Genomic DNA, 27,279 nt, shown 5'->3' on the forward strand with positions numbered 1-27,279 from the left:
AGTTAACACAAGAAACAAGCACCATCTCCATAGACCGGTTGCTAACCTGACATGTTTTCAGACCAATTCGGATGTACACATAGTTAACACAAGAAACAAGCACCATCTCCATAGACCGGTTGCTAACCTGACATGTTTTCAGACCAATTCGGATGTACACATAGTTAACACAAGAAACAAGCACCATCTCCATAGACCGGTTGCTAACCTGACATGTTTTCAGACCAATTCGGAAGTGCACAGTGTTAACACGAGAAACAAGCACCATCTCCAGAGACCGGTTGTTATCCTGACATGTTTTCAGAAAAGCGCATATTATTCTGGCATTAACATTTCCAACAAGCTGGCATCTAGTCTCAGATGTCCAATGAATGAAAAGGTGCAATTTAAAGGAGCACTGAAACACACACTCAGTCTACTCTGTTCATGAATTCCTACTATCTAAAAATGACTCATCCTTTTAAAAGGTTATGTACATAGCATAAGTTGACAGTACTGACTTATATATGTGGACGTATATATATATATATATTTTGTTGTGTCTCAGTTGTACTGTATTTATGGCTTTTGTATTTGTATGACTTGTTCCACATCCTGCAGTCATTCTGACTTACTTTGGGTCTACGGAATGTAATGTATGTACGTATGTATGTGTGTGACATGTATGACAGTGTCATTAAAGAAACCATAAATCAATATTCAAACCATAACTAATTACAGAAGCAAAAAGCACACCAATATAATGGGAATCTCCTTGTGTTTCAGTATAATTAACTACCATACCAAAAGATGGCATAAATTATCAGTCAACCATCCTCATTAATTCATTATCAGTAACCCTGGAAGTTAACTGGTGAAACCCTGAAGGTATTCACAGTTGTTAAACTGAACCCAAATTATGACTTCTTGTTTAACAAGAGGGTAAATGTGCCATGCTTTAACTGCAGGCTCCTCCCGGCAGGGTTGCCAGCGGAGAGAAGATTGGCGTAATCTCATTTGGCACCCAACAGCAACAGCAGCAGCAGGAACAACAGCAATACAGGTCTGTTTGGATTCATATTACTCTCTTTACTTCTATGTTTCATTGGTTTCTTGGGTGAATTCTCAATAAGACAACATTTTTCAAATTCCCCTAAAAAATGAAGTGCGCATAAACAAAAGATTTGGAGCATTAGCCAAGCAGTTCAAACAAGGAAGATGAGCTGGGTGGGATATGTAGCATGCAGGGCATACATATTTGAGTTAGAGAATCTTAAGGAAGGAGACCATTTGAAAGATATTGTGACGTGGATGGCACAACAAGATGTAGGGGTCACGTGAACTCTGCATTTCTGCTAGTGACGTCACATACCTCTACTCCTTTCAACATTATGCAACGTTGGATAAACACTCCCTGCTAGGCTGTGACGTCACACAACATGCGAGTCCATGAGCGACTGTTGCTAGACAATCTGTAAACACGGCAATTATGCAACAGGGAAGCGACACCAGTATAACATGTTTTTGCTACGGATGACGCCGTTCAAATTGTTAATTGTTTCATTTAACAACCTGAAAGTCATAACTACAATTGATTATAACACTGTTGCGGGTTTAGACAATTTACAAACCCTACTCACTAATTTATTCACTCTCTTCAGTCGGCTTCTCTTATTCACAGTACAACATGGGATCTATACAAGGCTCTCTGAATTACACACTCCCAATATAACTGTACTCCAGCACACACAGAGTCTTGAAGTCACACAATATGTCTTCACTGGCTGACTTCTCAGTTATTGCACACTATCACTGAGTACCACACGTTTTGCTCTTCTTCCCACGGCTGCTATGCTTCAACTCCACTCAGCAACTGCTAGACTTCTACTGCCGCTGATTGCTCTGAATACTAACTGGCTTCGGTGGTCGCTACGTTTCAACTCTCTTCTCACGCATTCCAGTATCTCTCATAAACCATCAGCCTGAGCAGAAAACGCACCTCGCTTCCCTGTTGTGTAATCGCCGTGTTTACTGATTGCCTATCAACAGTCGCTGCAATGGACTCGCCTGTTGCGTGACATCACAGTCTAGCGGGGAGGGGTGTTTACTGAGTGTTGCATAATGATGGAAGAAGTGGGGTATGTGATGTCACTCATGGAAATGCAGAGTTTATGTGACCCCTACTTTCTGTTGCGCTGTCCACGTCACAATATATAGACAAATGGGAATATAATATTAAAATAAATATTATATATGGAATGATAATGTGGAGTGGATCAAAGTAGCTCATTAGCAGTAGGTTGTTATGGACATAGTGAAGAATCTTTGGGTTCTCTATATAATTAGGAAATTTTGAAACCATCTGAATAACCATAGCCTGCTCAAGAAGATTTGTATCATATCTTGGTCACCTTTCCAGGAAAATTCAGAAGTGATAACTTGAAACAGAACATGACAACTTCATCACCAATTCTAAATGACAATTCTGCTACCTTATTTGACATGGCTTTGTGGTTTATACAGAACCCTTAAACATATATTATTAACAACTAAACACTGGCATTAATTCAGTGTTCACAAATATGTCTATATTCTAACAATGATTTGTTGAACACACATGTATATATAATCTCTCATATCGTACATACAAATTATATGCCATTCATGACTTGGTACAATGCAGTGCCTATTTAACCAGTGTTATACAGGATGTGAGTTCAGGCACTGCCTGAATGACAATTTTTCAGTGTGATGGTATCTATCCATCCATCTAACCATCCATTCCATGGCACTGGAGCCTCTGATCGACATGTTCAGTTCATTCATGTCACCGTATAACAGAGTACACATTTGGAAAATTTATGTACTTTATAGAACACCTTTCTTCTATTGATTGGTATCCATCTCTTGTTACAACTTCTTATAGTTGCGTTCTTCCCATGTCAACTATAGTACAAATCTCATATTGTCACATGTGCCAATTCCACCGTTCAATCACTCAGTGTAAGTGTATGTCAACCAATTAACAAAGTTTAGAACATAGGAGAATTGATAATGTGACAGTGTTTCTTAGCTGTTGTGTAAAAAGTCCAAGGTGAAACGGAACCAACAGAGTTTGAAATCGCTTAAAACAGTCAACATCTTAGCACAAAAGACAGTATTATTTATTGAGAAATCTTTCAAATCTTACATAGTATTATTTATTGTTTCAAGCACAATGGGTCTTTCCTGTGCTGTTTCTTTTGTCTCTTGGAAAAATATATTAAAAGTCCACATAAAACATGACAGTACCATATTAAATACAGGGTTAGTATAAAAGAAAGAGACACTTTCAACGTTTTATAGAAACCGAAGTGTTGTTGATATAGTCAATTTGCTTACATGGTTTTTCAGTATATGTCTTTAAGTTACAAATGTTCTATGTGTGAGCCTTTTGTCACATGACAGATATCAATACGATAATCCAATTCGTTCCAAACCCACCGGAGCATGTCCTTGTCAACACACGTAACAGTTATGATGCATTGCTTTAGATCGTTTACTCTTAGAAGTGGAGGAACAAAAACTGTCTTTGGTATATCCCCACAAGAAAAAATCAGTGGGAGTTAGATCAGAATTCTTGGTGGTCAACTTGTCAGTGCCATGCTCTGGTCTGTTGAGCAGTGTTTAGAAGGAACTGAGTTATCGTATTGGTATCTGCTGTGTGATAAAAGTCTCATACATAAAACATTTGTAACTTAGTCATACAAACTTAAAGATATATACTAATTTCCATGTAAGTATTTTGGCTATATCAATAATACTTTGGCTGCTATAAAACGTTGAAAGTGTCTATTTCTTTTGGGCTCACCCTGTAGTTTGATGTTATCATTCTGTTATTTGTATCCAAAGCATTATTATACTACACTCCACAATTATGGCCTCTTCTTTGCAGCTAAGAAACAATGAATTTTGTAATTTTGGTTCATAAGGCGATATAATGTAATCATTTTGACATTGCTCAATTTTCCTCCGGGTTACAGTAAACATTACTGCTGTAAATGGGACTGCCTAATTCAGAGGTTTCTGACCTTCTTTCAACTCACAATGCACACAGCTGAAATATCAGAATTGCACAACATATGCGTGAAAATTTCATACGAAGAACTTGGTTTTGAAAATTTCTGTGACACATTTCAGTATCACAACTCAAACATTCAGAATGGCTGGTTTAATCAACTAGTATTGAAATTTTGGTTGCCCCAAGCTTTCAAACCTTTACTGGGTCCTTTGTGTACCCCCACTGTTGCTCACACACTTTAAGGGCCTTGACCTTAACCACAGAAAAGGCCTTCCACATAGTGGCCCCCTTAATATCACTCAGCTCTACTCATTCAGGGTCTATGGTCATAAGTCTATGCCCAGCTAAGCTAGGCACCTTGTGGGTACACAAATTCAAATATTATAAACTATTTTTTTTAATTAAAGTGCATCTAAAACAATGTGTCTAGTGAACAAATATGATGCTGTAGTATAACATCTTCAGCCTGTAACACAGTAATTCCAAATTTCAGTTTCCTATATCTCAATCAAGTATAGCATAGGTAGTTAAATAATTAATACTGCTGAAATTCTCTCTGGATAATGCCTGAATTAGAGATATATGATTATGGGTCAAAAACATTTACTTTGTATCAAGTGAGGTAATAATTTCAAGAATTCCATGTGTATAGACAAATAAAAGCAGTAATTTTACATAATTGTATGAATTCATTGCCAGAACATTCATATAAACTATGTATCTATTAGCAGCTTTTCAATGTTTCAGTATCTCTTTGGTAGCTAAAATTTAAGATTATAAGCAAGCAGTTTAATACAATGTGCATGTACATGCATATGTATATACATACACAAGAATTACATATATTTATATTACTTTTCTATGCAGACTATATGTTATTTAAAAACAAAACGTCATTGTCATCATTGCAATAAGATCATTTTTGAAGAAGCAAAAATTTTTTCACATACAATAAACCTGTGAATTCCTGCTCTATCAGACCCATGCTGAATTTCATCTTGCTAAAGTTTCGCTGTCATCATTGGCCTCACAGTAATTCCAACATTCCACAAATTTAAATATGACATTCTATTAATTTACTGGGTTATTTCAGTAAAATTTGTATTAAAATGGAAATAAATCAAGTCTTAGTAAACAGAAATTTGTAAAACTAACCTTGATGGAATGACAACTCATGATTATGAAAATTGGCTTTTTCAGATTTCTCATAGCATCACCATGAAAATTACTGTATTGTGGGATGCAATGCCATGTGGTTTGGTAGACTATTACCGATGTTTCAGATCAATGTCTTGCTCCCACTTTGAGGTTAGAAGAGTCTACACCCTGAAGAAGGAGTCAGTACATTCTTCTGAAACACCAGCAATGATCTACATGCCAACACATCCCAGAACTCAATAATCTTAGAAACTAGCTTCATTGTATTACCCATTTGCTTTGACCAAATTATTCATATTTATGTATGTAACACCAATAAATTTATTACACATGGAAGATTCACTGACATATAATTATAGTTCCATTAAGAATACCAAATGATACAGAAATTATACTGTTGTGGTGTAGTTAGTTTCATAAAGTGTTAAATTGTGAATATATTCACACAACTGGAAAGTTCCATAAAAGATACACTGAGCATTTTTACAGGAACTGTCATGACCATGGAGGCTTTGTCTGGTATTCACACTGCTTCTCCTTGCTAAATCTGATACATGCTGTTGTACACATCAGAATGTGTAAACCCTAACTCAACTGAGAGAACGCTCACTGTACATAATATTAACTTCCTTGAACCTCAAATCTGGTGGTTAATTGATCATTTTCTGAACCAAATGCTGCTTAGTTTTGACGAGGTGACTCTGGACGACAACTTTCTCCTGACCAATGAGACACATCAGCGCAGAAGAGAGAAGCGGCAAATACGATACAGGTAACGCTCTGTTCATAGCCCAGACACTGATGACTCTTCACTCTCATCTATCCTAGATATCCTCATAGTCGGCCTGCTGTGTTCTGTCTACAAACCTAACCTTTCTTCATCCACAAACTAGGTAAAAAATAATTTTCAAAACTGTACAAATCTGTATATCCTACATATTTCCATAATCGCCCACATATGGCTCCACTCTCAGAGTAACTACTGTGCATGAGCGCTTGCAAGCATGGGTGGCACTAGTGGCATATCCTTTCAGTGTTCTACACAATCATCAATAGCATATACTTCACAAAAAGACCCACGCCTAATTTAGTTACAAACATATGAAATGGAAGAGTTCCCAGAATTCTGTAATTTTGATTTGAAACAATTAAATTGAATTTCTGCAATGTGATAGGTACAGCACATAATACATTCTTCAATATAATATTAAGAGTAAATAAAACCTTAATATTCCATGTATTGCAAAACTCATTCAAATGTACTTCATAAAATAATAAAATAATGAAACACCACTGACTGATGTCAATGCCTGCATATACATATACATAGTGGTCAAAAAATCAGTTAACCTAAAACATTCTCTTGTATTCATGGGAATGTGTCAGATTTAACCTGTCAGTCAATTTGTAGAACAGTATTACAGTGCTGTAAATTGACAGAAGGTCTCATTTTAAAAACTTTTGTAAATTCGGTAAGCAAGAAAGTAATTTTTTGGCATATTTTATTTTATATTTTACTAACCAGTTAACTGACTTATAGCCACCCAAAATTCCATCTTGCAGTGTTGGCTGTATGAGTCAGGATAGTTTCGTTAGTAAGGTGAATGGCCATGAGATGAATAGGCTTGCAGCAAGAACATGGATTTTTCTTTTACATGACATCCTGTCTGGACTGAGGCTCATCCATAAACAAACAAACAAACAAAACTCCGTGGTTTTAGTCCACATGTGAACTATACCGACCGAGCAACCGCCGATTGCTTGCGAAGTTAGTGGCAACTTTAGCAGATAGAGTATGTCACGTGGTCAGCACAATGAATTCCCATGGCCGTTAATTTCGGTTTTCTAGACCGGAGCCGCTACTTTCTCGTTCAAGTAGCTCCTCAATTATTCTCATGAGGCTGAGTGAACCCCATTCCAGACACACTACCTCTCATAAAATCTGGTATGCCAGGACTCCAACCTGGACCTCTGGATCTATAGCCAGGAACTCTGACCACTAGACCACAGACGCTGTCAAGGCTCATCCATACTGCTATGAAGTGGATATGTGGGGCTGTTTCCTCAGAGGTGAAGCAGCTGCAGCTGACCACTAACAACCATTTAGTGCCAAGGTTATAACAGGTCTCGTTTCCTCCGCTATTCCATACACCTTCATGGTGCTGTGCAAATGCTCATTAAGAATGCCAGACCACTGGTAGAGTCCTTCAAGACACTGAGTCCTGAATATGACAATGTCAAAATTTCAAGAAAGTGGAAATCATTCCACAATTTATTCTAATCCACTTTCAGACTTATCAGTGAACACCGAGGAACAACTATGTGTTAAAACTGAAGAATTCCACATGGACTCAATTTCATTTCAAGTCAATATTCACCTGAAAGTAAAGAGGACATTGATTTTTGGAATTTGGCTATCATAAAATAAATGTAAATTCTAAATGGTTCTCATGATCGTTTATAACACTCAAGGTTATGGGGTTTTGGACTTTGTCCATCATCTGGAAAAAATACAAAAGTATACAACGTTTGAGAAACTGGATCTGTGTCTGTCCTTGGGCGAGTGGTGGGAGACACTTACTGTGATTGGTCCATTAGAAACCGTGACTGAGGTTAGTTGTTTCTAACAAACCCAACAAAGTAGCTGCCTCCAACCTCTCACCTGAGAATGGAAGGAGATCGTTTCCAAAACATTGTATTCTTTTGTTTTGTTTTCTTAATACCAAACAATGGTCAAAGTCCAAAAACCCAGTAATCTTAAAAAAGATTTCAAACCTGTTTAAATGACAGCCACCACACTTTTTGAGTTGCATCTACTTACATGACAAAATTCAGTAGTGTAATATGAAATCTACAAAGCCAAATAGCCCATTCTTTCATTTGATTTTGGTTTTTACATTTATATTCAGGATGAACAGTATTCTTCCCTCTTTTCACGTTTCTCTTAAAGTGGATATTTGGTCAATTTCAAAATTGAAAGTAAACCTTAACCTGAAAAGATCAGGAACTCTAGTGTAAAATACAGGGCATCCGAGACCACTGAATTATATACTCTGCTTACCAAGAGTTTTAAGAACCAGGACACAAAATACTCAGGGAAACAAAAGGGTCAACAAAAATTTTAACTAAGCAGACACCATCCACAATAACTCCTATAGAAAAAGCAGGATAATTGAAAACGGTCTGCTGTTCTCAGTATGATTCTGAAAGCCCTATCAGTGAATGTAATGGCTAAACATTAGAGGATTATGCCACCTGGGATTCAAAACAGAGCAAAGGAAATGGAACATTTTCGTTTTTAATTCCACTACCTACTAAATGACTTAGATCCCAGTGCAACTTCCTATCTAGTGCTACTGAAGGCTCTTCCTGTCAGGGTTTAAAGGTAGCAGTAACAGACTGCAGACCACTTAATCACAATTACATTGGGCATTGCCATTACCTGCGGTATATTTGATACACGTAACTTTTCGGGAGTTTGCTCTTCTCCCATCTTCGGGTGATTAGTATCATTTTACTGACAGATGTTTTCCTGGTTTCATTTTTGAAAATAGTGATACCAATCAGCATAAACCTGAATGCCCCTGAAAACCCTTTGAATGCTAACCTTATATTATAGTAATCAGCACACAGGGTTTGTGTCCAAAGAGTTTCTGTAATTTCAAAATCCAATCAATGAAACAATCTGTCATTATAATGACAATCAGTCATCTGAAGACAGAATAGGAACTCCTAAAATGCTATGTAGTTCCTCTACCAAAGATATCTTATACAATTTGCAATGTCCAACATAGTCTAGTGTAATCAATCATTGTTACAAACCATTACAATTGATTATGCACAGAGCTTCCCTCGATGAGCCCATACACCTTCATGTTATGGCGATTAAACGAAAGGATTATTTCACTTTATACTCTTCATGAATATACTGACTGCTCATTGCTTCTGTTTCTGCGCATTTAGTAGTTCTGACTGTTGTAAGTACTTTCTTCCTCTCTATTCATTCTGCTAAAGATTCTGTAACTTCATGTGTTATATCTTCAAAAACGCCATATTTCACTTGACTTCTAAAATGTGTAAATCTTCCTGTAGTAGATTCCAGATAAAGTTTTCAGGATTTACAGCAGTGAGTGTTCAGATTCTAGTTTCCTGGATTGTGGAGCAATGTAATATTGTAGTAATGTAAATTCTTTTGTGCCTCCTGTTCACTGTTCCTGTTGGCCCAGATTAGGGTACATATCCCCTCCCTCTTACATGGATCCGAGCGATCACCTTCCTTGAATCATGCTTACAACATAATGCATCCTCACTACTCACTTCAATCCCACAGATGGATGCAGCATGTTCCTCTGGAACGTTGCTGGCCAAACACGATATTATATAGAAGCACAATCCAGAAGACACAATTTGTAATTTAATCAGAAGTTGAAGATGGTGTGGGACTTTGTATAAAACACTAATCCATTTAGATACAGCCATCTTATTCATATCCTTAAAACCACCAAATCCCTAGCACTGTAATTCAAAGAAATGGAAATCTATCGAGCTTCTATCTGGACTGGAAATTGACTCTTTGTACCTCGAATATCTAAAACCCTGGCAAATAGTGTTCTGTAAACCCATTATTCACAACTCTGTAAAATTCCATAGTTTCCAATATCTTTGTTGTACACAAGATTGTTAATAGTTCTTCTCACTATATGTAAACTAATTAAACCTTTTATCTGTTTTTATTATAAATAAATATGTAAAAATAAAAATGAATTCATTGGCTGATTTGTACATAACTTTAAACCTAATGTATTTTACCTTCAATAAGTTTCCACACAGGATAGAAGGATAATCACAATAGATGCTGACTGAACAATTTTTCTTCATTGGGTCAGACTTTACCGGAATAAATGTTATGCACATCACAAACAAATGGATATACGGAACTGTTTGAATCAGTTACTCAGAATGCAAGACCTACTTTGATATACAACACCAATCCACTTCACTTCACAGGGTCACATGATTGGGATTATTTTTCATTGACAACTCCTGTTATTTAATCGCATACAATTTATATTTAGTAAAAATACCATATATTGTTCATTACAAAATATGCACAGTTATCTTTATGGTTTGCATCATTTCATGTGTTCGATAGTCACATAAATTGGGCCGTCAACACAACTGTTCTACTATGTGAACAATGCCACAACAGTGGAGGATATCTTCATACACACAAAGTAAATATTAAGCACCTAAACTCTACACTTAACCACAAAACTACCTGCGAGGGACACACAAATAAATACAAGGATAACAATTTACAAAATAACTAGTAATAAAATGTACAAGACAGAAGTTAGAAGAAGGACCCCCACACAGCACATGGGCCCATGATTTATTAACAATCAGGACCTCAATGACAACATTAAACTATTTTTAGTCTTAGCTTAATTTTCAAGACTATTTTTAAAATTAAACTTAGAATTGAACATATAATTCTACAAGCTATTGAACTTAAAGACTTATTAAAATTGTTAATAACTTTGAAGAAATTTTAAGACACATTACATTAAATTATTAATACCAAATAATAAAAATCCTAATATAATAGGCTTTGAAGAAAGCAGTCTTCTGGGATTTGGCACTGTGTATATGTGGTTAACACCACATATACACCAGAAGACTGCTTTCTTCATAGTCACCGCCGTGAAAGCCTCAAATCTTACACAATAGGCTTTAATTATCTTTAATTTTATACAACAACCATGCATAATTAGGATTTTGCATATAATATTAGTTTACATCCTCCAAAAGGTGTATTCGCTATAATAACAACAGACTATAAAATATGGATCCACATTAAACCAACTTTTAGTTGTTTTTCTTGTTACTTGCCTGATGATTACCTAGAAAAGGTCAAACCATGTAGCATACACCTTCGCATAATACATAAACACTAGTGATACAATAGTGTCTATCTTGTCTTCATTTTGAAGATATTATGTTGTGTTGATGGCCCAATTTACACAATTATGCACAGTTAGATAGATAGAAAGAACTACACAACTGAACATAGAACAACATATTTACCTAAGTATAGCTCCTTAAAATGAAAACTGTTTTATGCAATTAAATATCACTAATTACCAAAGATCTGTGTTCTATGCTATTACAAAAATATTTTAAGTTTCATATGCAAAGAAATTTTAAGACTGAATGCAGCAATACTTAGCAACCCAGACTTAATAACTTACTAACATATACTGAGATATGTAGATCAGAACAAGTCAGCATGATGAAACCATTATCATTAACTTTTCTCATATCAAACTTTGTTCCCTATTTGAAAGTGGTATACAAAAAAATGTAAATTTCTGTGAGAAGAACATAATTTTATGAATGATTGCCCTCAATCCTATAATCAGTATGATAAATGTGAATCTTGGACTTTGCAACTTATTTACCCTCCATGTTAATTTAGAAAATCAGGAAATTTATAAAGATGAATCATATTTTACAAACAAAATAATTTCAATATTAATCTTTAGCTCAAATTATAACAGAGTATCACAAATACTTTATAAAATGTTCTTTAATTAATCAAGAATTTTGGTATCCCAAATTAATACTAGATAAATACTCTTTTACAGTATTCTTATTTTCATAATTTTTATTTTGCTAGAAAATTTATTATAAAGGTAAACATGACCTGTGTAACTCCTGTAATGACTTAGTATTCTTATCTGCTTTATAAATTCGGTAAAGTCTGATAACTAATAAAATCATAATGCTTTCTTGTTTAAAGAGTGATCCAAAAATTTCTTAACTTTCTGAAACAGATCATATAATGCAGAAAATATAAGAGTTGGCTTGTGTAGGATAATCAGAAAATGGGAAAGACTACAGAAATATACACAGTGCTGCATAATATTTGTAAATGCTAATTTTATGTTTCATATTTCAAAATTACTTCCTTATAATATATACGTGTATATATATATACACACACACACACATACACACACACCTTACATCTATTCCCACACTCATTGTACTGTACAAAAATCTTCTGTGTTCCTTCTTTAACAGGAAGCACTTTAAAAAGAGTGAATTTGGTGACCATTAGCCAAAAAAATAAACCACTAAAGTGGTGTCAGTCACTTTAAAAAAATGTGTTTAAAAAGTTTTTTATTCTGATGGACCCAGATCTCCAATACTTTGTAATGGTCAGAAGTTATCTTTTAAAAAATAAAATCAATTTATTCAGAAATGGAGAAATCACAGGAGTTTCTATTAGTGTAGTCCACTATTATCATAGAGTTAGGTATAATTTGTCCCTTCCTCCTTTAGGGGTGGGTTTGCTGGCCAGAAGCAGCCCTCAAACAACTTCAGTCCAGTTCAGAGCAATACTAATATATTATGATATAGCCATTCAGTAATTTTTAATTTGTTACATATTTTAAGTAAAATATTATAAATGCAGTTACTAAAGAACACAGATAAAAATCTAAACTTTGATGGAAATTCAAATTTTTAGGTTGCTAGTACATATATTTACTACTTTCATTTACCATTTCTACAACTGGGTGTGATAAAGTCTAGTGGAAACCATTGCAGATTCAATTTAATGTGTGTCTTAACATTTCTGTATTCTGCTTTAATTATTGTTTAATAATGAAGTTCTTATGTATGCTGGTATGTCCAAAGTAAGATCAGTCAGTGGAATAAGCGATAAATATTTTACATGTTATGAACTACAGAAATTGCATCACAAGGGTCTTCTTAATAACAGACCCATCCAACCACCTAAACAGATCTAGCATCAAGTCTAACACAGCCAAAATATAACTTTATTTAAATAATACTTGATGCAATAAAATTCTGTACTTAATTTTCCAACAAATTTAACATTCTGCAAGAGTCAGAATCCAGCAAATAGTCACAGTGTTATAAATTATAAATTTGGAGGATACAAACTGCAGTCTGCTTATAATAGCATTTAAATACATTTTATGTTTGTTCCATACACACTGATCAGAAGGAAATGTTCTGATAATACTTGATCACTTACACTTTATTACATACCTTATCAATGACTGTCCTCAAATAAAAGCAGTGAGTGTACCACTAGACAGAACAGAGTGAAAGTATGTAGGTTTCATGTTCACAGCAGTAGTTATGAAAAGGTCTATTTTCTGAGATATAACAGCATATAATTCACTGAAGTCAATAGACTTGTTTCCTGCACCTTTGGGGTTGGACAGAAAGCAATGTAAGCAGGCATCAAGAGGAACTCTTCTTGTTCTCTGCTGGACACTGGCTTCTTGTCTGGCTTACTCTTTGACCCTGCAGGTGGAGGCAACATGTTACTCTAAAATGTTGGTTGACAACACCGTGTTACACCTCAGAAGAAATAACTCTTAAATTATAAGCATACAAATATGCTGAATAATTTGTTCATATATTTTTGCAACCACTCTAATTAATAGCAAACTACAAAAATTAAATTCTAATATATAAACTACTCCTTCACAGAACTGGAACTTTTTAAACTTCATACCCATAAAAATGACAAATCCCAAATCCACATAAGAAACTAAATGAATTAATCACAAAATTTCATGAATGTACACTAACACAATTGTAGATACCAACCCAATACTCCACACTAGTACCGGACCTACAAATATATTTTTAACAAACAACCAAAGACAATAAGATGTTGGTCATAGGAGGTATGCCACCAGTTTCATTATACTGCAATATCAACGGAGTCCATTTTGCTTTAGTCCTACAGATGTATAATTAAATACAGAGCATGAAATCTTTACTCTCTTATGGAGATGAATGGCTCTGCAAAAACAGACATGAATTGAAAATGAAGTATAATAAATTTCTAATGTAATAATGTGGAGATTTAGTAAGCATTTGTGAATACTCTGTTAATACACAGAACACTGAAAGAATTTTTACACTTTGAGTCTCAAATGTGACAAAATATTTTTTTCTCACTATGACAGTAATTTAGCACAGAATGCATTCTGTTGATAAGTGATAGTATCACAATTGAATCAGTTACTTGTTAAAGGGAACATATGCATTTCAGCCATTGCATATGTCCCTTTTCCCACCTTAGCAAATTCAATTATGCTTGTGGTGATTTCTTTGAACTTAAAGATACCATGTAGGACTTGAGATTCTCACAGCAGTGGTTATGAAGAATACTATCTTCTGATAGTATTTTTTAAAGATACCAATTTCATTAACAAGAAGAGTAATTAGATAACAGAGCTTAGGCAATTATCACAAACAAAAATTTCAACTTAATGTTGCTTACTAAATCTTCTTTGACATAAAGACTTCAGTGTTGAACGATTTTATTTACATTTTCATATTTTTAGTCCAATGTTGTTTCTGAATATATTTATGCTGTACCCTGATTATACCAACAATAATAATAACTGACTATAAAGTATATGTTCCTATAATTGCTTAAAGTGAAGTTAATTTATAACATAATACTACAGTAAGAATAAGTGGGAACTGATAGAGTTTTATTTTTCTCTCATTTCCGGCCGAAACGCCAGTAGGTTCCCAGGCCAGGGTGGTCCAGTGTTGCAATTAGACCGACCAGAGCTGAATACATTATCGCTAACTGTGCCGGTGCTCAGCAATGGAGCCAACTACAATAGTTACAAAACCTTTGGGCCTGCCAATACCAATGATATTCCAGTTCCATCTCCATCTGTGAGGCCATCCAATCCTGCTCCTCCCCCCTCCTCTGATAATAACTACAGGCCGATCCCTAACAACGTCCCAAATGCTGACATCAGACATTTCCGAAGTCCAGAGAATTATCTCACTTCAGGACAGAGACCACCACCTAAAATACAATTTACACAGACAAATAATAACTTCAAACCAAGACCTTCCCAGACACCAAACCCTGCTGTTTCTGCCTATAATTTGAGGCAGTATCTAAATCAGCCTCCAGATCCTAAAAATACAAAATTACAGCTTCAACAGACATCACAACTGAACACAGACTTACAGAAGCAGCAGCAGCAGCCTGTAGGTACATCTAACATAAACCTTAATCAGCAAAATAATGTCAACTCACTTCTTCAAACTCTACATCAAAATGCTCAGTATCTAAATCCTGTTTTTCCTGTAAGAGGCCTAGGTCCTACCTCGTTTACAAACTTCCAACAGATCTCAGACATTTTTTCTAATCCAGCAAGTCCTCCAACATCCCTTAGCCCCATAAATCATCAGCAAGTTTACAGCCAAACCAAAGCTGTGACCAGGGATTCTTCTATATCAGGAATTAATTACCATAATCAAAATCCACCAGAACAGGATAGGTATTCACATCCTCTGTTTGACCGTCCTAACATGGCTGTGCCCGCAGTACAGTATGCACCTTCAAGCACAGACACTCCCACCCCAATCCAGCAATCTTCATTTCAAAAGTATGTGACAACACTCCAAAACCTTCCAGGTGGACAGACCCCATTAGGATTTCAATATGATGCACTATCATCCGCTGAAATACATAATCATGAACAGCGGGAAACTAGCCAGCACCTTGTATCACCTCCCCCACCACAACAGCAGACTGAACTACCACACTATAATCAAAACCAGCAACAAATACAGCAAACATGGCAGAAACTCCTACGGGAACAGCAGCAGCAACGTAATTGGTCACCTGTGCCTCAACCCACAAAATCACTCCCACCAACTTATAACAAGCATAAAAAAGATACATTTTCAGGCCCTTCACACTCTCTCAACTTTGAGGATCAAAGTTCAGAACAACTAGATTTACGGACTGAAGGTCCTTTCAGGCCAAACACAAGCCCATATGGTGATAGTGAAAGTTTTGTGGGTGTTGTGTATAAAGATAATATCAGAGAAGTCTCAGACTTGTATACAGATCTGCCTTCCACAGCTGACCCAAGCTTCAATGACCAGCTTGGAAGTAATGACTACTTAAGGCCGCAAGCTGCCCCTCCCACAAGACAGCCAGCAAGGCAAAAAGCTAATATTCCTGACAAGAACCTCACAGAAAAACCAGAGAGAAATACAAGGAGACCTCACAATCGCAAACCTGTCTCCTATCCACAAACAACCTCACGACATAATTTTGCTGTAGAAAGTGATGGAAACCAAAAACATGTAGTGCGGACTCCTGATGTGGCACCCCACAGCGACACAACTTCCATCCCACATGGCAAATATGAGAGTCTCAAGCTACCAGCGCAAACCAAAAATGGCAAACTGCACGGTAGTGATAGCCAGGAAGATGTCTATGAGAGAAAACCAGAAGATTACGATAAAAAGGTATCTTATGATGAAGACGAGACCCTGGAAGAGAAGAATCCTGGATCAAGAAAGCCAGAGCCAGAAAGAGAATCACAGACAAATTCTGACTTTCGGTACCGTAACAGAGGAAACACCCATACAGAAACAAAGACTGGGAGAAAACGGCCACAATACAATACAGAGCAGAGTAACAGAAACATTCCTCAGAATCGAAATAGACAACCTGTGAGACAAGAGACATCAGAACAAACCTATGATGGAGACCTGCCTCAAACAGAAGAGTCCGCATCATCAGATCAGCCTGACTCATATGATACTGAGACACATGAAAGTGACGGATCTGCTTTAAGTGACAAGGACCAAGCAGAAACTATCCCCCACTTAGAAACAACAACTGAAGACAGATTTCCAGCTCCACCACCAGAGTTCTATGAAGAGTTCAATAAGTTCAAACATATTACAAACCCATTTGCAAGTTTTGACTTTGACTTTGATGCATATTTGGACAAACTGCGAGGAAATCCCAAACCAGCTAGCGAGCAGGAATCCTCTAAAGTTCAGATCACAAACACAGAGCCTCCAGAAGTGAGTAACTATGACACTGAGGGTGATAATATTAATTCCACTACATATCAAAACTCAGAGTCAACCACAACAACAGTTAAACCAAATGTGCAGCAAGTTGACCATACTGAGCCTTCAGGGCAGAGAACAAGTCAGGGGCTTACTAAAGAATACATAAAAGAATATTACCCACCCCCACCACGTAACGCCAAAAATGTTTATAATGAAGAGATAGGGGCACATAATGAAGAGGATGAAATTCAGAAACATAACCAGCAGGGCAGACCAGCTGACACTGACACAGAAACTGTGAAGGGCAGTGCTTACCAAAGTGAACATATAACCAGCACAACACATGCACCACAACTTGAAATAGCCACAGTCAATCATCACATAAAGCCTCATCCACTGACAGTGCCATTTTACCCTGGAGAAGATGGCAACTTTTATGCTAATCCTGTTCACATTCAGTCCCAGCAACCCGAGACTACCCTTGCTGGAAGAACACAAGACACTGTCCTACCAACAGTCACAGGGAACAGGTACTCTGTACAAGAGGAGAATTTTGATACCATTCAGTCTACAGAGAGAATCCCACATACAACAAGCACTTCTAAATCTTATCTTCAGTCCCACAGGAATTCTAATGCCAACAATCATAAGTCATATGAGTCCACTGTAACAACTCCATTCCCTGCAGGTAGAGACAATGTAAATCCACTGCATCCAGTTCATGTAGTTGTTACAACTCCTTCACGAGGTTCGAAACCTCCACGACGAGGGCCTATAAGAAATATGCCACAGAACTCCAAGCACATCTATGCAAGCCAAACCATGGAAACCAATAAAGCTAATGATGGCTCTAGAAAGAACGCCTATTATGACAGTGCATACCATCAGCAACGTGTCACAAAGCCGAGGGTTCGAGTCAAAGCACCACATACAACTCCAGCATCATCTCTGCCACATCCATTCACTGCAACTGCTTTCAGTAGCAATAGGTACCAATACCAAGGAGCTCAAAAGACATCCACAGAGCACACAACACCCAGACCACTAGCAAACCCAGCTTCCAGCTTAACACAAAGTGATACCAATCCAAAGAAAACAGGTCACTCTTACATTCACATATCAGGAGAAGAAAATGACACCATCAGACCGCTGAAAATTTTACAAAATGAAAGGACACCACAAAGCCATAAGACACTATCCACTGGTATCTACAATTCACCAATTCTTTCACCAACCACGGAATTCCTTTCCACAAGCAGTACAACACGATACAATGATCCAAAAACTTACAACAGCTGGCAAAGCACAGTCCCATACCAGCAGGAAGTCTCCAACTTTGAACTTACAACTCCAACACACTCAAAACATAAAGTAACAGATGACAATTCTGAAAGCAGGTTCAACTCAGAATCAGATCTCACCACACCATCTCTTCCAGAGTATACAACTGTAACACTCATTAATATGCATGATATACCCAGTGAAAACACACCCATTACATACTCTGGGGTTCAGACAAGCACAAGACCATCAAATGAACTCTTAGATTCAATATATGACATAGCAAAGACAATGTTTAAGCCACAGTATGATACTGCAAGTGATCCCAGCTCTGAGAGTGCTAATCAAAATCCATTTACAAAGTTAAGCCTTTTCCATCCTAATGTTACCACTACTACAATCTCTAGCATCACTCACCTGAAACCAGGGCACCAAAGACCACTAAACCAAATTCCCAGAGGTCCTGGAATCATGAATCATGTTAATAAATATACCACATCTGGTGCTGATCACACTACACATGAAACATACACCACACGACACAGACCTTCCAATGACCATCCTAGTTTACCTGTAAGACATAGAACCCACAGACCACTGACGAAGTCCCTGCAAAGTTCTGCTGCAAATGTCATTACTACCACCACGTCGCCTTCCAGCGATATACACACCACACTGATATATCCTTCGCCCACACACAGCCAGCTACCAGTAATGCCACGACGGCTTAGACGCCCACCTAAAGTTAGATTCGACGTGACTTCAACTGAAGCATACCCAGACAATGACAAGAGTGAATCAATTGAAAGACCATTACAACATAATGTCAACAGACTGAACAAGATACCGCTGGGAAGTACCATGACCGCAGCACCACACAGGTACAGTAGCAAGTAGTGAGCTATGCAACTGTGACAGATCAGACATTCAATCATCGGTAAAGAAACATGACTAAAGCACAGGTATACCATAAGAGTGCTTTCAAACGCCATTACAGGCTACAGTAATGTACAAGTATCATGCTACATGTGGTATCACTTGTATATTTGATGAATTTCAATCGTTTTTCAAACTTTAGCCCTTGCATTGACCAGCAATAATTCTCACTGAGATCATAAGTTACAGCATGACTTTCTGGACCAGAAAAAGGAACTTTCATTGAAATTATATGAAGTTGTTTTTGAACACATTAAACAAAACAGAATTAACGTTAACAGGACAAATGTTGGTCCAAAATATATAATTCTTTAAGCCAATCAAACTCAGCATTGTCATGTGACTTCGAACTGCAGGATGATGCCAGCAAAATTTAATGTAATATTCATACTACTGAGCAATATAATTTCATTACTACAGTTTTATACAAAATTCTTATCAGTATAGAGTTACATTACCTGAAACTTGTCAAATGTAATCTTAAACACTCATATTCTTGTCACGTTTAATACACACGCCATGATGGCATGAAGTATGGTGGAAGTTCATAGACATTTCTGGAGGAATCTACTGCCTCCATGCTTACTAATCTTACCCTCAGATGGGGTAAGTTGGTTGAAGCACTATGCTACAAGCTGGGAGGTCACGGGTTCGAGTCCCGATGAGATGGGTTTTTATCAATTTACCTAATCCTTCCAGCCACATATGGCCCTGGGGCTGACTCAGCCTCTAACAGAAATGAGTACCAGGAATCTTACTGGGGGCTAAAGGGCAGTTGGCATGTAAGGCTGACAACCTTACCGCCATCTCTGAGCCGACTGTCTAGAAGATATGGGAGCCTCAAATTCTCACAACCCTATGGGCCTCCACAGCCTGTTACAGGGATATCTTTACCTTTGTTTTTTACTTTTACCCTCAGATGGCAGGGTTACCACATTCCTGCAAAACATCAGTAAACTTCTATCACACTACATGGTATCACACCCAAAGACACAGTACTCTTTGTTTCTACCATAATTTATAGACCAATTTCCAAATCACCATCATACAAAACTTCATCTGCCTAGTTAATAACACACCTTCAAACAGAAATAACTAATTAGAATGTCATCTTCTTACTGCAGATTCTTTACAAAAATGGCCATGACAGTAGTTACATGGCTTTTGCCTTTCTTAATTCCACTACTGAATCAATTCTCTGATTTTCATGTAAGGTGTTATGGAGACCACCCTTACATCACACTTTAATTTTGTACATTTAGTAATAACAATATGGAGGCCACATGAGCTTGTAAGATGGTGGCAACACTATTTCCTCTTAATACATGGTCCTGAAATGATGCACATTAACAGTTCATGGCAAAGCCTTAGGTACTTTTCTTCGGAGACATAAAACAACATGGTGGCCCTGCAAAAATTTTCTTTGACTTTCATTTTGACAGCTATAATAAATAAACTATTGAAACTGGGATTGTGAAATTGGGTACAGAGACGGTTCATTAGAATTCCTACATTTTACATATGCAATTTTTGTGTATAAGCAAGCAATTACAAATATGACAACAGTGCAAGATGTTGAAGTTCTATGTGATGAACTTAACATAGAATAAATCTGTACTTGAGTAATAAAATCTTCCTGAAAATAAAATAAAATAACAATAACATTCTGTGCCATACAGTGTGTCCCCAAATAATATGCATACATTTTGTTAACTTGCCCTTAAGAGTAGACAGATGTTAACCCAATGTGATGTTGATCACCAGTGTTTTTGACAACAGTATTAAAGAGAGCAGACCAACTCTTGTCTTGCTGCTGGCATAACAGCAGAACAGGCAATTTCAATTTCATGCTTCAGAACCTGCAGCGTTCTTTGTTTTGTGGAATACACATTGCTCTTTAGAGTATCCCACAGGTAAAAGTCTCAAAGTGACTGGAGTGGATACACACTTCCTCTGTCCTACCCATCTTCTGGGGAAATGATCACACAAGTTTCTCACATCAGTGTGGTAATGCAGTGGTCCATAACCTTATTGAAAGTAACAGTTTTCATGAGAAAGAAAATGCTGATGCAAGATATGATCTCCTCCGGCAGTTTTACATTGGCAGAACCCGTGACAGAAGCTTCAAAGATAAATGGGCCTAAAATCACTCTGGAAGACATAGCACAACACACTGATATCCCTGGTAAATTATCTACTTGTTCATCCATTATGTTTGGATCTTCTGTGGCCCAGTATACACAGCTGCATAGATTGATAGAACCATTAAGTTCAAAAGTCACTTCATCAGACCAAATGAAAATATCTGAAAATGATTTTCTCCCATTAATCATGAGCAAAAACAGCCACCGTGAACAATGTATTAGTGCTAGTAGTAACAATTCTGAACATTTGTGACTTTAAGGTAACCAACACAGTAATGGGTTAACAATTAATGAAGTGTGTATACATTTTTTAAACACAGTGTATTTCCAATTGCAAGCAATAATAAAAAATATTATCTCAGTGGAATTTGATCTTATAACAACTTCATATGACTCTAGCACGCTAAGCTATGAACTAAGTTATACTCTACATTTAGATTATAAATGTAGACTATCTAAATATAACAACATTAGCATAGGATTTTTATGATACTAAGTTTGTGTAATAGGATACAAGACCGTGAGATCTGCCCAGAATTCCTTGCTTACAATCCTGTCACCGTAAAACATTGCAGGACCATACACTGAAAGATGAAACATTTGCAAACATTTCAAAGTTTATGTTGGTGTTACTGATGGAAGTGATCAATTTAAGGTGCATAACAAAAACATGTTTCCACTGGGAGAAGTAGAAAATTATTTTTAATAAGTACGCTCTCTATCTTACAAACATGACATATGTAAGAAGACAGATTCATTCATTAGAGCACAAAAGACATCCCTGACATATCTAATAACTGCATGAGATGACAGCAATGACTTGTCACTTTTAAAGTCAGTTCTGTACCATAAAAGCACGAAAGCATATAAATATTTGGTTGTTGACTTACGACCAACTTTTGTTCTGACTGACAGGTCGTAAGTCGATCTGGTCGTATGTCAGCCATATATTTATTAACAGTATTTTTAAACCTTTCTAATCCTATCATCATCTTTATAATTTATTTTTTAAGACTTTTACATTTTAATCATCTTTTATTTTTCATTTTTTTGTGGTCATAAGTCGACGACCAAGTGTACTTAATATAACTGATTTAGTAATTATCACTTAAATTGCTGGTATGTTACTTTTTTGTCTTGTATTTGATTAAAATAGTTGGAGGGTACAAAAATTCATAACTTCTAAATCACTTGATATAATTCTTTAAAATTTATACATGCTATTAAGGCTTTTTTAGCTATATATCAGAAAGTGATTATGTTTTATTGTGCTTCCATATGATTTATTTAGGAAAAGAGTATAGTAGTTGCTTTCAAATTTCTGAATAGTTTCACAATTAATGTTTTATGAATCAAGAGTTCAGAAGCTGCTAAATATAATCCATGCCATTCTGAAAAGAAGTTATGTCATGTACTACAGTCTGTCTATGCCATGTAAAACTTAAATTTGTGAACTGCACACTAGCTGATTTTTAATCACGTGTATTCTGATAGTTCAGCCTCATTAACATAGATGTCCTTAAAAACAGCGCTGCAAGAAAGCATGTAGAATATTCACTTTATTAGTATCTACAATTTTTACTTAAATATATATATCGTGACGTGTTGCGCTATGGAGGACACCCCCTCCCTCCACACCAGTGATGTAACACGGGATGCCGCCATTGCTACTCTGCAGTAAACAACTCCCGACAGCGTTGCTAGGCTGTTGGCAAACACGGCGTCAGACAACAGTGGTGCCTATTACGTAACTGTTTTCTGTGTTGTCTGTAACGGGGCTAAATAAGGAGCAGCGAAGACTATTCAAGTTAGTTATGAGTTACGAGTTAGTTACGAGTTAGCCAGCAGTGAGTCAGTTAGTTATGAGTTAGCCAGAGAGTCAGTCACCAGTTAATTGCAGTCTAGTATTTGTAATACTGCAGATAGCAGTAGTTGTGAAACTGTAAATGGTGTCATTGTAAGAGCGAGTGTGAAATAAAATTCGCTATATCCAATACGGTGTGAAGTTATCTGTCGCGTTATACACCCAACATGTGACAATTTGGTGTCAGAAGTGCGATTGGACTTACACACAAGACCAACAAGATTCGAACTTAAGACACGTGACAATTTGGTGTCAGAATTGATTTACGAACTTGAACACGCCTCGAAGAATAATTGAACTTACAAGTATTTTACTGCTACAAAATGGAGATGCAGCGAATAATCGAAATGCTGGCGAAGGCAGAGGCCAATAGAAAAGCCGACAAGGTAGAAATGGGGGCCAATAGAAGGAAAGACAAAGAGGATATGCTGAAAGAGATGAGGGCCTGGGGAGAAAAGTTGGATGCAGAGACGAGAGCAACCCAAGCAAGGATGGCCTCCATGCGAGAAAAAATGGGCACCAGCCACGTGGAGATGGTGTCCGTGGCACAACAGGAAGAGGTCCCCATAGTGATACCGGTCGAAGAGATGATGGCCTGCCGAGAAATTAAGGCACGTCCAGAAGAAGAAGAGCCGGCCTCAGTGGACAGGAAACCTGAGGCGGCAGAACTACGAGAGGTACCGGTACAAGACGCCGAAGTAATGCCAGTCGGAGAACCGAAGCAGAAAAAGCGTAGGGACCGAAACAAGCGACGAAATATGAAGAATTCGACATGGGATAATTGTGCACCCCAGAAGAAGTTGGCCGTAGCCCGCAGAGGGACGAGCCACAAGGGAACGACCCGCCGTGCGAAAATGGAATGGCAGAAGGTAAACGTCGTTGGGAGAAACCGCACCAGGCCCATGATTCAGCGAGCAACCCAGAGAGTAGGGCCGCTCCAGAAGAATTTACGGATGCACCATGAAGGAACAAAGGATCGACGCGGCAAGGGGCCGCTACACGAGAGGAAGAAGAGGACAACCACGGACGGTATCCAGAAGTGGAGCCAGGGAGATCGAGCTCTTCTGGGAAGTGAAGGAACACTAAGGACAACCTTATATGAGATCTACGGTCCGAAAAACACTAAACGAATGCCCAAGACTTCCAGCAGGATGCGAAGAATCGTGGATTGGACTCTGTGGAGGGGACGACCCCCTCCAAAACGGAAAAAGGGACCTCAAGTAGAGGAGGAACCGGTAATGTAGAAGAACCGGCCTCCCGAGAAAGCGTGAATGTGCGACGAATGAGTGTGACACAACTGAATCTTCTGGCAACTTAGCAGGAAACCGCTCAAGATGAGCTGGTCTTAAGAGGGGAGTGGTTGTAACGGAAGGAGAATAGTCGCTGCAAGGAGTAGCCGAAATAACAGGAGATGCAGAAAGCCACCCTTTGAATAAAAGGAACGGGGGTGCACCGTTAGGCTATTCGGAACGAACAGCCTAAAGGAGGGAGCAGTGTGACCTGTTGCGCTATGGAGGACACCCCCTCCCTCCACACTGGTGACATAACACGGGATGCTGCCGTTACTACTCAGCAGTAAACAACGCCCGACAGTGTTGCTAGGCTGTCGGCAAACACGGCGTCAGACAACAGTGGTGCCTATTACATAACTGTTTTCTGTGTTGTCCATAACGGGGCTAAATAAGGAGCAGCGAGGACTATTCAAGTTAGTTATGAGTTAGCCAGCAGTGAGTCAGTTAGTTTCGAGTTAGCCAGAGAGTCAGTCACCAGTTAATTGCAGTCTAGTATTTGTAATACTGCAGTTGTGAAACTGTAAATGGTGTGATTGTAAGAGCGAGTGTGAAATAAAATTTGCTATACCCAATATGGTGTGAAGTTATTTGTCATGTTATACACCCAACACGTGACAATATATATCACTGAAAGCCTGTTTTGATATGCATCCTTATAAATGCATTTTAGTCTTCATCTGAATTGAAATCTTTACTGTCCAATCAGGACAAAATTAGATTTTGTTGTTATTCGAGTACATGAATATTACATTTGATTTACTGGTATATTCATTGAGCTTGAATAGTATTGTCCTCTGCATTTATACAGACTGAAAACAGCAGGTGTTTACCACAGTGTTTTATGAATGACTGCTGAGTTATCTGCAAGGCTGCATGCATAAAGTAGGTGTGCAGCACCACATGAATTTACATTAGATTTCATATTTTATTCCATGCCAAATTCATACTGCCACAATACAAGAAAACATGTTCAACTGCAGCCCACAGTGGACTCTACTTTACTACTAAACCTGTCTCGCTAAATATCCACCTGAACGGAAAAAATTTAAAATGAAACTTGCAGATATTATTAAAGAAAATACTTTAGGCCACGTATTCATACGTGCCTTTTGAGTATGTTTCAATTTTGGATAAATTCAGATTAATAAACTTGAACTGGAATACATTCTGTACTATTGATTACTAAGATAAACATGTACCAGTATGTTTCATATATTTTCTTCAAAGAGTACATTTCAGGATAAAGACAAGATAATGACCATTAGACACTAAACTGAAAGTCATGAAAATACATACACAAAGTATAAAAACTTGTATTACACTCTGCATTTGCAACATCAATAAAACTCAAATTCTTAGTATATATTTATAGGTAAGTATGAAATTCAGTCATGAGCATAAATTGATAAAGAGGTAAAAATCTGTTACTGTATTTTTATTTTACAGTTTTCTGATTCTGTAGACAAGTTTGTGGTTTTTGTGAGAATTCTAATATATAAGTAAGCATATTCAATTAACTCCACTTGCATGAAAATTAAAATTGACGACATTTGAAAAAATATTTTTTACAAGACGTTTGAAGTAATACAGGGACATTGATCCATAGGGTGGAACCAAGTGTTACCCCGGTAACCTATGCCCAGCAGCAAGCAGTACAAGTACCTGCCAATGCAAATGTGTACAACAACTCTCAGCGTTACAGCCCTACTCAGTATGATCCATACTACAACATTTATGATGAAGATGTGGAGATATACAGAGATGTTGGTAAGTGGACAGATATGAAATGTGATATTGTGAATATCAGCCTTTATAATTATGCCATATACAGTATCATGATGATTAATAATTTTCATGCTTATTTTAAAACATTTTTTCAGTCAGTGCAATTTTATGAACAAACAATATATGTTCTTGAAAACCTTTAATTGCTGAGTTGTTCTTTTATTGATCTTATCAAACACCGAATATATTCAGGGCAGATAGGTGATTTTAAGGGGAAAGGATTATAGCGTGTTACTTACATCTTAGTTAACAAAGACTAAACCGGGTAAACATACAACAGAAAAAAAAACACACACACACACACTCTCCTACATAGGAATTAGGTTAACCATCATACAACAAATATACTTGCTTCTAATGTTTTAAAATTAGAGTATATTTGTTGTGTGAGAGTTAACCTAATTCCTATATACATATATATGTCTGAAACGCACAACATGGTGCACCCAATGAAGATAGCAAAAATATATATTGTGAAATTGAATTGGTGAACTACTTAATTATTAAGCAGCTCCAGATATTAACATAGGTAAAACCTGTGACCATGAACACTAACAGACATCCCAGTCAGCACCAAATTCGGCACTGATGCCAGTGGTTTGACATCACTACTATAATGCATATTTCTTGGTCTGAACAGAACATGCATGTAATGTTTATATTTTAAGATAATAACAACAAACGAACCAACAACAGTAATAACTCAGTCTGTTTTAAGAATGCATATTTCCTGAAACTAAAAAATCATATTCACTTGCAAGGATATATTAATGCTAACAAAATAATTACAGCTGTATATTCTGCAACCATATATCATACAGACCAAAATTCTGGATGTTCCTTTCCAATAGAAATTAGCATTTTGGAAGTTTTTCTGGT

General features: G+C 37.1%; 1 protein-coding gene across 5 annotated transcripts in view; it reads left to right on the forward strand.

Annotated features, from left to right (window-relative positions):
• Positions 1-27,279, forward strand: part of LOC111872094 (mucin-12) — a 317,589-nt gene that overhangs the window by 229,736 nt on the left and 60,574 nt on the right. For 4 of the 5 annotated variants that reach the window (XM_033754529.1, XM_033754528.1, XM_023865646.2 and 1 more), the window contains exons 6-9: positions 948-1,042; positions 5,883-5,969; positions 14,782-19,260; positions 26,222-26,382. In XM_033754529.1, the coding sequence (XP_033610420.1) occupies positions 948-1,042; positions 5,883-5,969; positions 14,782-19,260; positions 26,222-26,382 (4,822 nt within the window). The remainder of the gene's footprint in view (positions 1-947; positions 1,043-5,882; positions 5,970-14,781; positions 19,261-26,221; positions 26,383-27,279) is intronic. The other variant, XM_023865645.2, reaches the window with a different exon arrangement.

The sequence above is a fragment of the Cryptotermes secundus genome, unplaced genomic scaffold (genome assembly GCF_002891405.2).
Source record: "Cryptotermes secundus unplaced genomic scaffold, Csec_1.0 scaffold403, whole genome shotgun sequence".
In the NCBI taxonomy this organism is placed as follows: Eukaryota; Metazoa; Arthropoda; class Insecta; order Blattodea; family Kalotermitidae; genus Cryptotermes; species Cryptotermes secundus.